Source organism: Lithobates pipiens, unplaced genomic scaffold (genome assembly GCF_037356315.1).
Source record: "Lithobates pipiens isolate NorthernLeopardFrog02 unplaced genomic scaffold, aLitPip1_a1.2 Scaffold_30, whole genome shotgun sequence".
NCBI classification, from domain to species: domain Eukaryota; kingdom Metazoa; phylum Chordata; class Amphibia; order Anura; family Ranidae; genus Lithobates; species Lithobates pipiens.
The window spans coordinates 55576112-55589316 of NW_027507791.1; the positions used below are offsets into that span (position 1 = coordinate 55576112).

The window sequence follows — 13205 nt, forward strand, 5'->3', positions numbered from 1 at the left end:
GTTTACTTTACATGCTTTTTTTCCTTTGAATTGCACATGTTTTTTCCTTTTTGGTTCATAGCCTATGAGGGAACATATATGTTCACTGTATATAATTATAAGTAATGTCTTATGGTTTATTCAGTCATAAGTTTGGTGTGTTAGAGTTATAGATCACAAGATACACTTGTTTAAGGTAGATTGGTTTAAATCCTAATAGAAATATTGGGGATTGCGCAGTTCTCTTCTTTTTCTTTGTCTCTATATGTATATTACACTTTGGGTATATATTAGAACTGCTGCATCACACATTTTCGTTAAGTATACACTGTAGCGCAGATTTCCTCTTCTTTTTTTCTATGTATATATATATATATATATATATTTATGTATTTATATATACACACACACACACAGTATATAAACAGTATCTGACAAAAGTGAGTACACCCCTTACATTTTTGTAAATATTTTATGATATCCTTTCATGGGACAACACTGAAGAAATGACACTTTGCTACAATGTAAAGTAGTGAGTGTACAGCTTGTATAACAGTGTAAATTTGCTGTCCCCTCAAAATAACTCAACACACAGCCATTAATGTCTAAACCATTGGCAAAAAAGGGAGTACACCCCTAAGTGAAAATGTCCAAATTGGGCCCAATTAGCCATTTTTCCTCCCCGGTGTCATGTGACTTGTTAGCCCTTGTACACACGATCGGAGAATCCATCGGAATGTGTCCTATCGGACCGTGTTGTTGGATAATCCGACTGTGTGTGGTATGCATCGGACTGATTCCGTCGGAATATCCGTCGGACCCAATTTTCCAACATGTTGGAAATATTTTCCGACCAACTGGTCCGATCGGACATACTCCGATCATGTGTAGAGAATTCAGATTGGACCAAGTGCCACGCATGCTCAGATCAAATTCCTAGACCAAAGCTATTGGCTACTAGCCTGAATGTAGTCCCATCGTAACTAAATAACGTCATTACATTCTGAATGATCAGATTTTCCGACAACTTGGTCCGACTGTGTGTATGCAACAGTTTTGGACACAATCCTTCGGACACAATCCGTCAGACAAAATCAGACGGATTTGGTTGGCAGAATGTCCGACCGTGTGTACAGGAGCTAAGTGTTACAAGGTCTCAGGTGTAAATGGGGAGCAGGTGTGTTAAACTTGGTGTTATCGTTCTCACTCTTTCCTACTGGTCACTGGAAATTCAACATGGCACCTCATGGTAAAGAACTTTCTGAGGATCTGAAAAAAAAAAAATTGTTGCTCTACATAAAGATGGCCTAGGCTATAAGAAGATTGCCAAGACCCTGAAATTGAGCTGCAGCATGTTGGCCAAGACCATACAGCGGTTTAACAGGACACGCCGTTGTACGTCTGCAGAATGGCACGGCTGGGTAAATGGGCGTACCTGTACGTATCTTTAAATTTCCCGCCGTGCCATCGTGTGCGCGCCGCCGGCACCTCTGTGAATCGGGTCGTGGGTCCCTCGGACTTGATCGCCGCGGGGATATCTGCGATCGTCTCATTTTACATTAGCATCTCCCCGTTCTGCCTAGAGACAGTGTCACTGATCTCTGCTCCCTGTGATCGGGAGCTTTTGGTTTATTAAAACTTTTATGCAGTATTACACTATGTGGACAATTCATTTTTTTCACATGGCTTTACTGGAGCCCTGCATAATGTGATTAGTGTTTGGTGGAAGCTTTGGTTGGAGCAGTGGAGAAGCAGTTTATAACTAAAAGGCACAGTACAACTGTATCTTTGGTGAGTGTCCCCCCATAGGGGAGAATTCCTCACGTGGTGAAGTGTCTGGTGGAAGGTTACATAGTAAGGTTGAATAAAGACACCAGTCCAACCTGAGTGAGCGTCTACAATTATCCCTTCCCTGTACATTGTGTCTCATTAAGATGCTCATCTATTATATTATCAGGAAACAATGAATTTAGGCATCTAGATGTGGTGAAGATCACTTGCTGACATTCAAAACGAGCATCAGAATGGGGAAGAAAGGGGATTTAAGTGACTTTGAAAGTGGCATGGTTATTGGTGCCAGACAGGCTGGTATTTCAAAAACGACTGATCTACTTTGATTTTCACACATACACTCAACTCTCGAGCTTACAGAGAATGGTCTGAAAAAGAGAAAATATCCAGTAAGTGGTAGATGTGTGGACAAAAATGCCTTGTTGATAGAAAGGCAACAGTAACTCAAATAACCACTCCTTACAACCAAGGTATGTAGAATACCATCTCTGAAGGCACAACACATCGAACCTTGAAGCAGATGGGCTACAGCAGCAGAATACCACACCAGGTGCCACTCCTGTCAGCTAAGAACAGGAAACTGGCTACAATTCGCACAGGCTCACCAAAATTGGACAGTAGAAGATTGGAAAAACATTGTTTAGTCTGATGAGTCTTGATTTCAGCTTGCGACATTCAGATGGTAGGGTCAGAATTTGGCGTAAACAACATGAAAGCATGGATCCATCCTGCCTTGTATCAATGGTACAAGCTGGTGGTGTAATGGTGTAAGGGGGGGGGTATTTTCTTGGCACACTTTAGATTCCTTAGTACCAATTGAGCATCATTTAAATGCCACGGCCTTCCCGAGTATTGTTGCTGACCATGTCCATCCCTTTATGACTAGAGTGTACCCATCTTCTGATGGCTCCTTCCAGCAGGATAATGTACCATGTCACAAAGATCAAATTATCTCACCACTGGACAATGAGGTCACTGTACTCCAATGGCCTCCACACTCACCAGATTTCATCCAATGGCCTCCACACTCACCAGATTTCATCCAATGGCCTCCACACTCACCAGATCTCATCCAATGGCCTCCACACTCATAACATCTCATCCAATGGCCTCCACACTCACCAAATCTCATCCAATGGCCTCCACACTCACCAAATCTCATCCAATGGCCTCCACACTCAACACATCTCATCCAATGGCCTCCACACTCACCAGATCTCATCCAATGGCCTCCACACTCACCAGATCTCATCCAATGGCCTCCACACTCAACACATCTCATCCAATGGCCTCCACACTCACCAGATCTCATCCAATGGCCTCCACACTCACCAGATCTCATCCAATGGCCTCCACACTCACCAGATCTCATCCAATGGCCTCCACACTCACCACATCTCATCCAATGGCCTCCACACTCACCAGATCTCATCCAATGGCCTCCACACTCACCACATCTCATCCAATGGCCTCCAAACTCACCACATCTCATCCAATAGAGCACCTTTTGGATGTGGTCAAACTGGATATTTGCATCATGGATGTGCAGCTGACAAATCTGCAGCAACTGCGAAATGTTGTCATGTCATAATCGACCAAAACCTCTGAGGAATGTTTCCAACACCTTGTTGAGTCTATGCCACCAAGAATTAAGGCAGCTCTGAAGGCAAAAGGGGGTCCAACCTGGTACTAGCAAGGTGTACCTACAGTAATAAAGAAGGTGAAATGGAAGGTTATAATTGCTCATGTTCTCCACCCTAACAGTATTATAAATTAATACACACTCATATCCCATCATTCACTAAAATCCTAATAAATTCTCCTATTGGTTTTTGGTATGTGCACCCTTGTTCCCTTTAGTCACACCTACAAATCATATAGGGGCTCTAACTCCTTGCCATGCCATCCAAATAACAAAAAAAGTAGTTATATCTTTAGTTATACTTCAATTGTGAGAAACAACAATAGCTCAATAGTAAGGGAAGTGAGCCGTTCATCTGTAGAAAATGGCTTATGAACTGCTTTGATTTGTATTTCTTGCTCTGTTATCTCATATATATGCAAGGAATAACTCCGACCTTGCGTAATGCATCATAATAATGTTTTATTAATAGCTCAGTTATGCTAATTCACTGATTTGCCAAATGTGCTTTTACTGCCTTCAAAGAAGGTTTATTTTTTTACCTCCCGAACATGCGTTTTTTAAGCTGTTTTGACAGAATAATAATTCAATTAGCATTTAGCGAAACCGTTTATAAAAATAACTTCTATCTAATTAAAAGGAAACAAGTATTTTTAATGTTTATTTAGAGGGTGTTACACTACAGGTTATACAATGGTAAACAGGGGTTTATTGCTTATTTTAGGATAGAGGGCGGAACGTGCAATTTTTGGCTAGAGGGTGGAACATGCCATTTTTTTTTCTGCACATCTGCCCAACCACTGTACCAACCTGCTCTTCTGCCCCACTGCTGTACCACCCTGTTCTTCTGCCCAACACTGTAACCCCTTGCTCATCTGCCCCACCAATGTTCCCCCTTTCTCCTCTGCACCCCTTTGCATATCTGCCCCACCTCTGTACCCCCCTGCTCCTCTGCCCCACCAATGTACCTCCCTGCACATCTTCTCCACTGCCGTACCCCCATGCTCTTCTGTCTTACTGCTGAACCATCTTCTTATCTGTCCTAACAATGAACTTATCTACTCATCTGCCCCACCACTGTAACCCCTCTTTCTAATCTGCCCCAACACTGTACCTCCTGCACATCTGTCCCACCACTGTACCCCCTGCTCTTCTGCCCCACCACTGTAATCCCCTGCTCATGTGTTCCACCGATGTACCTACTTTCTCCTCTGCACCCCTCTGCGCATCTGGCCCACCTCTGTACCCCCCTGCCCCACTGCTGTAACCCCCTGTTCATCTGTCCCACCAATGTAAATCCTTTCTCCCACCACTGTAACTCCTTTCTCATCTGCCCCAACACTGAACCCCCCTGCTCATCTGCCCCATCACTGTACCCCCCTGCTTTTCTATCCCACAGCTGAACCCCCTTCTCATCCCTCCCACCCCTGTACCTCCTGCACATCTGCCCCACCACTGTACCCCCTTGTTCTTCTGTCGCCCCACTGTAACCCCCTGCTAATCTGCCCCATCAATGGGGCAGATCATGGAGCAGATTAGAAAAGGGGGTACCCCTTTTCTAATCTGCTCCACCACTGTACCTCCCTGCACATCTGCTCTACCGTCGTATCCCCATGCTCTTCTGTCTCACTACTGAATCACCTTCTCATCTGTCCTAACACTGAGCCCATCTGCTCATCTGCCCCACCACTGTAACCTGCTTTCTCATCTACAGTTTACCTACTGCACATCTGTCTCACCTCTGTACCCCCTGCTCTCTTCCCCCTGCCACTGTAAACCCCTGCTCATCTGTCCCACCAATACACTCCTTTCACATCTCCCCCACTGCTCTACCCCCCTGCTTTTCTGTCCCACCACTGAACCCCCTTCTCATCTGCCCCAACACTAATCCCCCCTGCTCATCTGGCCCAACACGGAACCCCCCTGCTCATCTGGCCCAATACGGAACCCCCCTGCTCATCTGGCCCAGCACTGCCCCCCCTGCTCATCTGCCCCAACACTGAACCCCCCCTACTCATCTGCCCCAACGCTGTACCCCCCTGCTCTTCTGTCCCACTGCTGAACCCCCTGCTCATCTCTTCCGCCACTGTACTTCCCTGCACATCTGCCCCACCACTGTACCCTCCTGTTCACCCGTCCCACCTCTGAACCCCTCCTGCTCATCTACTGCACCGCTGTACCCTCTTCTCATCAATGATATGTGTAATATGCAGAGTGGTGAAAGGAAGCAGAGATGAGACACATCTACCTGTCTTGTCACACTCATCCTGCTGATCCACCTCTCACATCCAGCCCAAGTGCTTGTATGTGATGTATGTTATGTATAGGATGTATAGGATGTATGTGATGTATATGATGTATGGGATGTATGTGATGTATATGATGTATGGGATGTATGTGATGTATGTGATGTATGGGATATATGTGATGTATGTGATGTCACATAGAAGCATCTGGAATGGATGCACAATGATGAGCTCAGGTCAGGGGCATTTTCTGAAAGCAGTGGGCCTGTGTGCAAGATCATAAGTTGGGCCCCCGCAGCTGAGAAAAAGAGGTTGGGTGTGATTTTCATTGCGCTGAATACTGGCTGTGGCTTAAAGGGACACAGAGTGAAGAGGTTCAGTAGTAAGTGATGCAAAGTTTCAGGAATAATTTCAACAAAGTTCCCAGAAGCTCAACAGTAATTCCACAAACTGTCACCTGATTGGGGTTTTCTCAATCACAGTGAAATCCCTTCTTTCTGAGAATGGTAGTGGCAACCAAGCGAGTCATCTTCCTCCAGATGGTGGACGGGGCCAGAAGGACAGACTGTGATTGGTTTTAGCAATGGCCAATGACAGTCTTACTCCTCCTGCAAACAGGGACCGCCCCCCCTCCCCAGCAGAACTGCACCCAATCTCTTCCCCATCACAATAGCTGACGATCACAGCTAAAGCAAAGTTAGAGAACCAAACAATGTTTACCATCTCTTGCAATGTGTGGGGGCACAGTGCCTCCCCCACAGTGCAGGTGCTGCATGGGGAATTCTGAAATCGAAATGCATTAGTGTGTCACGCGCTGCTCTGCTGATGGGGAGGGGGATGAGTTCCGGCAAAAGAGGCTTTGTGTGCCGCTTGCGGCACCAGTGCCAGGGGTGGCCTACCCCTGTCCTAGACAATTAGCACATTTAGGGAACAGCCAACATAAACATACACGGTACATTAATTAACAACAAGCCTTGATTAGTCAGGGGATGCTCAGACAATCCGGCAAGAAGCCCACAACCCTGAATACACAAAGTACATAACACATTATCATAAGCATAAACACATAAACATCCCACAATGGTTTAATAACGAGATAAATTGGACACAATATTACCCACATCTCCAAGAGATGAGCAGATAGAAACAATAGGTGACTCAATTAACAATGGGAATTCACACTCAGGAGGCACACTATAGGGCAAAGACACTGAACACATAACACCTTAAACAGATTATAGCAGGAGACCCCAACATCAGGTATTTTTGAGCTGATTATATTAACATCTGCTCCGAGTCTCACAGACTAAAGCAGTCATTGCCGCTTTGGGCAAAAAGGCCCCAAATTTGTATCCTTGCCCTAGTTTCCCAGAGTATGTTTGTTTTGGGTAAACATGGATCCGAATCTCAAGCGAGACCACTCCAAGGGTCCCCAGGCACACCCCCCCCCAAAAAAAATAGAGCCCCCTTAAAAGCCAGGGCTCATAGTCAGGAGGCTACCCAACAGTCCCCTCCAAAAGGCCCTGTCCTGGTTGGGTCTGCCACAGTAATAAATGATTTATGATGGAATGCGCTAGGCCCTCTCTGTTTTGCTTTTGTAGTACCTTGTTACTGACAGGGCAGCAAAGCGTGGTGATTTTTTTCATATTTTGGCAAGTAAGAAACATCGGGGTCCAAACATCACACTGGTGTGCAGGAGTTTGTTTTTATTGAAACAAAGCCACACCCCCGAACCTCATTTTTGGGAATGGACCCAACTGCAACATATGATAGTGCTTTACTGGGCAGGGCAGCCATCAGAAATTTTGTCCTTCAGCTTCAGGCCTGGGCCCCCCTCCCCCCGGGGCCTGACCATCAACATTCCCCAGGGCCTGCCCACTGACCGTTCCACCGAATACGCCCACTGGCCATCCCACTAAGCCCTTCAGTGCACCCACTTTTATTTTAACACTCTCCATAATGTATCTCCACTTCCGCCCAGCATCATCCATCCCTCTCCACAATGTATCCCCATTCACGCCTAGCATCACTCATCCCTCTGCAGGATGCTGAGCGTGGAAGGTGATGTGTTGTGGACATTGGAGGGATGGATTGTGCTGGACGTGGGTGGGGATGTGTTGTGGACACTGGAGGGATGGATGGTGCTGGACATGGGTAGGGATGTGTTGTGGACACTGGAGGGATGGATGGTGCTGGGCATGGGTGGTGATGTGTTGTGGAGACTTGAAGGATGGATGGTGTTGGGCATGGGTGGGGATGTGTTGTGGACACTGGAGGGATGGATGGTGCTGGAGGTGGATGGGGATGTGTTGTGGACACTAGAGGGATGGATGGTGCTGGACGTGGGTGGGGATGGGATGGGGGTGTTTGGGTGGGGGGTATTTGGGTGCTGCTGGTGAAAGTGAAAGCATCATATCCTCTTGATGATTCTCTGCAGCGGTGCGCTGATTATCGGCTCATTACATATGCTGTTGGGGGGATGGGGGGAGTGGGCCCTGGCCAGCCGGGCCCCTGGGGACATTCGGGCCCCTTACATGTATAATGCCTGTACCCCCCTGATGGCGGCCCTATTACTGGGCATTATGAAACACTACAACTCAGGAGTTAAGAATCAGGAATTAGGGCACAGAGATCTCGCTATTTCAATACCCAAGACAGGTAAGAATCCAGGGGCCCTTTCATGTTTTAAAAACCCAATTTAAAACAATTTAGACTCAAAATGTCTTATTATAATAATAATTTTCTTTACATTTGTCCTTCAGCTACTATGGACTGACGGTGTGGTTCCCAGACATGATCAAGCATCTGCAGAACATCGACTATGCCTCACGCACCAAATTCTTCTCCAATGAACGGGTGATCAGCTTCAACTTCAACTTCACTCTAGAAAACCAAGTCCATAGGAATAGCGAGTACCAAAATGACAAGTAAGATATGATCCGTCCTAACATGTGTAAAAATACATAATGTCACCACTACTTACCGTTATCTCTCTCTCTATATATATATGAGCCCCAACTTTTGTTTTTTGGTTTGCTCTCTGGCTTTTATTACATGCTGTGTCCACAATAAGATTTCCTTTTCTTATCCCAGTGACTTACATAACAACATATAGGAGTGGTGGCAAAAAAAGTCCAAATGATTTATCAAGTCAATATTTTAGTGTCTTATACAGTAGAATCAGACCTCCTTCTCCCTGCTGGTGACCCTTCTAGTAATAGCTAAAGATCCATATGGAGGGAATTAGGACCTCCTTCTTCCTGTTGGTGATACCTCTAGTGATAACTACGTTTTTATATAGGGTAATCAGGACCTCCTTCTTCCTGCTGGTGACCCTTCTAGTTAATACTAAAGATCTATATGGAGGGAATCAGGACCTCCTTCTTCCTGCGGGTGATACCTCTAGTGATAAATAAAGGCTTATATGGGGGAATCAGGACCTCCTTCTTCCTGCGGGTGATACCTCTAGTGATAAATAAAGGCTTATATGGGGGAATCAGGACCTCCTTCCTCCTGCTGGTGACCCTTCTAGTTATAACTAAAGATCTATGCGGAGGTAATCAGGACCTCCTTCCTCCTGCTTGGTGATACCTCTAGTGATAACTAAAGATCTATATAGGGCAACCAAGACCTCCTTCCTCCTGCTGGTGACCCTTCTAGTTATAACTAAAGATCTATGTGGATGTAATCAGGACCTCCTTCCTCCTGCTGGTGATACCTCTAGTGATAACTAAAGATCTATGTGGGGAAATCGGGACCTCCTTCCTCCTGCTGGTGATACCTCTAGTGATAACTAAAGATCTATGTGGGGCAATCGGGACCTCCTTCCTCCTGCTGGTGACCCTTCTAGTTATAACTAAAGATTTATGTGGAGGTAATCAGGACCTCCTTCCTCCTGCTTGGTGATACCTCTAGTGATAACTAAAGATCTATATAGGGCAATCAGGGCCTCCTTCCTCCTGATGGTGACCCTTCTAGTTACAACTAAAGATCTATATTGAGGTAATCAGGACCTCCTTCCTCCTGATGGTGACCCTTCTAGTTACAACTAAAGATCTATATGGAGGTAATCAGGACCTCCTTCCTCCTGCTGGTGATACCTCTAGTGATAACTAAAGATCTATATAAGGCAATCAGGAACTCCTTCCTCCTGCTAGTGATACCTCTAGTGATATCAGAGGCGTAACTAGAACCTTCGGGGCCCCAGTGCAAGAAACCACAACAGGCCCCCCTGACCCCCCCACAGTGGCAGAACGCCAGGGCTCAGTCGCAAATGTGACCTCTGCAACTCTGGTAGTTCCGCCACTGGTTTCAGTCGTTTTTTTATTTTTATTTTTTACCATTTTATTTTATTTTACAATTTTATTTTTTAACAATTTTTTTAGTAGCCCTGTTGGGGGACTTTGGTGAAATATCAGGGGTCTAAACAGACCTGTAATGTTTCACCTTTGAGATAGAGAAAGGAGATTGAGGACACAGCCCTCAACCTCCATCTCTATAGCCTCAGCAGCACAGAATGAATGGACAGGAACAACTCTGTACAGAGCTTCCTGTTCATTTACAAACTGAAGCATAGTAAACACAGTTTGGTACAGATCTCTGACTTTCATTAGGGAAAGAAAGGGGCTGGTAAATGACACATTTACAAGCCCCTTCCCCACTTTCCATCCTGACAGCTTCTCCCACAGCAGCCAGTGGGAGAGGGGAGGGGGAACCCAGCAGCACTGTGGGGGATGAAGGGAGCCAGGAGAGCATACAGAGGCCCAATCACAGCAGGAGGTGGATAGGAGGGGTGGTGGGGCTATATATAGGTAAACCAATCCAAGGTTGGTTCCTTTATATGCCTGCCCACCGCCCCTCCTGTTCAGGTGTACAGGGGTCTGCACTGGTCCCCCGGAGCATGTGGCCGGGTCACAAATGTGACCCCCTGTGACCCCTGTAGGTACGCCCCTGGTCTATATAGAGGGAATAAAGACCTTCTTCCTGCTGGTAATCCAACTAGTGATAACTAAAGATCTGTATATAGCATCAGGATCGCCTTTCTCCTGCTGGTGATCCTTTAAGTGAGAACTAATCTACAGTATATGGGGGGACAAGAGCATCATTCTTCCAGCTAGTGATACCTCTAGTGATAATTAAACTCTTTATAGAGGGAATCAGGACCTCCTTCCTTCTGCTGGTAATTCCTCTGGTGATAATTAAAGATCAATATAAATGAATCAGGACCTTGCTTGTCCTGCCCTTAATCCCCCTCGTGATAATTAAAGATTTATATCGATGAAATCAGGACCTCCTTCCTCCTGCTGGTGATCCCTCTAGCAATCAATAAATATCTGTATGGGGGGATAAGCCCCCCCTCCCTCCTATTGGTGATCCCTCTAGTGATAAGTAAAGAACTATATTGCAGGTCAGGACCTTCTTTCTCCTGCTGGTGATCCTTTTAGTGATAATTAAAGACCTACAGAATATGGAGGAATTCTTTCCTCCTGCTAGTAATCCCTTTAGTGATAACTAAAGCTCGATATAAGGGAATCAGCACCTCCTTCCTCCTGCTGGTGAACCCTCCAGTTATAACTAAAGATCAGCTAAATTCAGCTAAAGGGGGTGCTGTTGGGGCGGGGTTGTAAAAACACATCTTAACAAGGGAGTTTTACCACCCATCCCAAACTGCAAATGTAAATGAACCCTTACTGTTCTGAGCCCCCTGTAAGGCTGCTTTCACACTGATGTGCTGCGGTTTACCTGCACCGCGGGTGCAGCGCAGTGCATCTGCGACTTTCCTGGGTTAGCTGATCTTTGCCATAGACTTCTATTATATCCTGCAGGTGTGGTGCTCTTTCTGAAATACTTTTACTTTCAATTAAGTCTATGGCTAAGTACAGCAAACATACAGGAAAGCTGCAGGTGTACTGGCCTGCACTCGGTGTGTTGGTAAACCGCAGCACATCACTGTGAAAGCAGCTTTATACTATTATGCCCAGTGTATTACTTCACACTGACCTGTATATATCTTCTTTCCTGCTGCTGGGATAAGAGATGGAATGCAGTTGCTATCACCCCACATGGGACAGGAGCCAGCACTACAGAGGAGGCATCAGTTTAGGTGGCTCTTGCTCCCTACTACAGCTTCAACTTTACAAGTAATCCCTCTCCATTGCACTCTGGGATGTCGGGTCAGCAAGCCCAGACCGCGATCTACCAGTCACCTGGCTGCGATCTACTAATAGATCCAGCAGTGGCACGTTCATAAGGGGAGCAGGGGCACCGCTCCCCTAATCTCTATGCGCCCAGCCCCTAACAGGGCTGGACTGGGACAAAAATTTGGCCCTGGTCTTCATGCAGACCGGCCCACTTTAATTTTGCAAACAAGCACAAAACAGTATATAAACTATACGCAACTGTGCAAAAAAACATAAGTAGCATAACATAAGGAGTCCTCACTAACCTCTTTTATTATTTCACTTATTCTTCTCTGCATTTTTCTCATCCTTCTCACATCACTGCGTGAAGTTGAGGGCAAGCCGCGCAGCCATTACTTTGACAGGCTGTCACTGAAATCGGCCCACTGAGCCATCGGCCCACCGGGAAAGTCCCTGTAGTCCCGATGGCCAGTACATGCCTGGCCCCTAATCACCATACAGGGCACCGGACGCATAGAGTTTTGCAGGGCTTTTTTTATTGTGAAGCACATGATTAGAGCCGGAGGCTTTAATTGGCTTAAAAATGGGTTGGCTCAGGGCAGAGAGCACTGCGCCCACCCCCTTGTGACAATAGCGAATCAACATTCGCTATTGTCTTCCTGCTTCTCCTTCTGGCCAATCAGGACAGGAAGCAGGTCCTGAGACCGGATTGGCCGGGAGGGGAAGCAACTAGATTGGCTGGGAGGAGAAGTCGGGGAAGCCACCGGGACCGGGATGGGATAAGTGCAGGGGGCTAGCAGGCTTGCGATCGGGGCTGGGGAGTGGGCGAACTGGGCTGGCGGGGTTGGTGGGTTGGGCGGTTTGTTTACCACACACACTGGGTAGATCGCAGTCTATGGGTTGCTGACCCCCCAATATAGGGGAATCATGGCCTCTTTCCTCCTGCTGGAGAGCACTCTAGTGATAACTAAAGATCTATATAGGGCAGTGATGGCGAACCTTGGCACCCCAGATGTTTTGGAACTACATTTCCCATGATGCTCATGCACTCTGCAGTGTAGTGGAGCATCATGGGAAATGTAGTTCCAAAACATCTGGGGTGCCAAGGTTCACCATCGCTGATATAGGGTAATCAGGATAATTACAGTAATCATAGGAAATAAATATATTAGACACATTATATAGATTAATCACAGCTCTGTGAATACTGAGACATTTGCACAGTGATTTTTTATTTTTTTTAGAAATAGACCCCTCGTTGTTAGATGACTTGATTTTAAAGCTAGGTACTCAACTTTATGCAAGACTTTTAAAGGGTTGCTCCTTCCAATCTGTTGTATTCCTTTGAGTCGGACAGATTAGACGTCTCCCCTCCTCCCGAGTAGATGGTGGCAGGGCATCATTATA

At 46.2% G+C, this 13205-nt stretch overlaps 1 protein-coding gene across 1 annotated transcript in view; it reads left to right on the forward strand.

Moving 5' to 3' along the window:
• The window catches only part of SV2A (synaptic vesicle glycoprotein 2A), a 237608-nt gene that overhangs the window by 196394 nt on the left and 28009 nt on the right, over positions 1-13205 (forward strand). The window contains exon 9 of the mRNA XM_077464254.1: positions 8421-8585. Within this exon, the coding sequence (XP_077320380.1) occupies positions 8421-8585 (165 nt within the window). The remainder of the gene's footprint in view (positions 1-8420; positions 8586-13205) is intronic.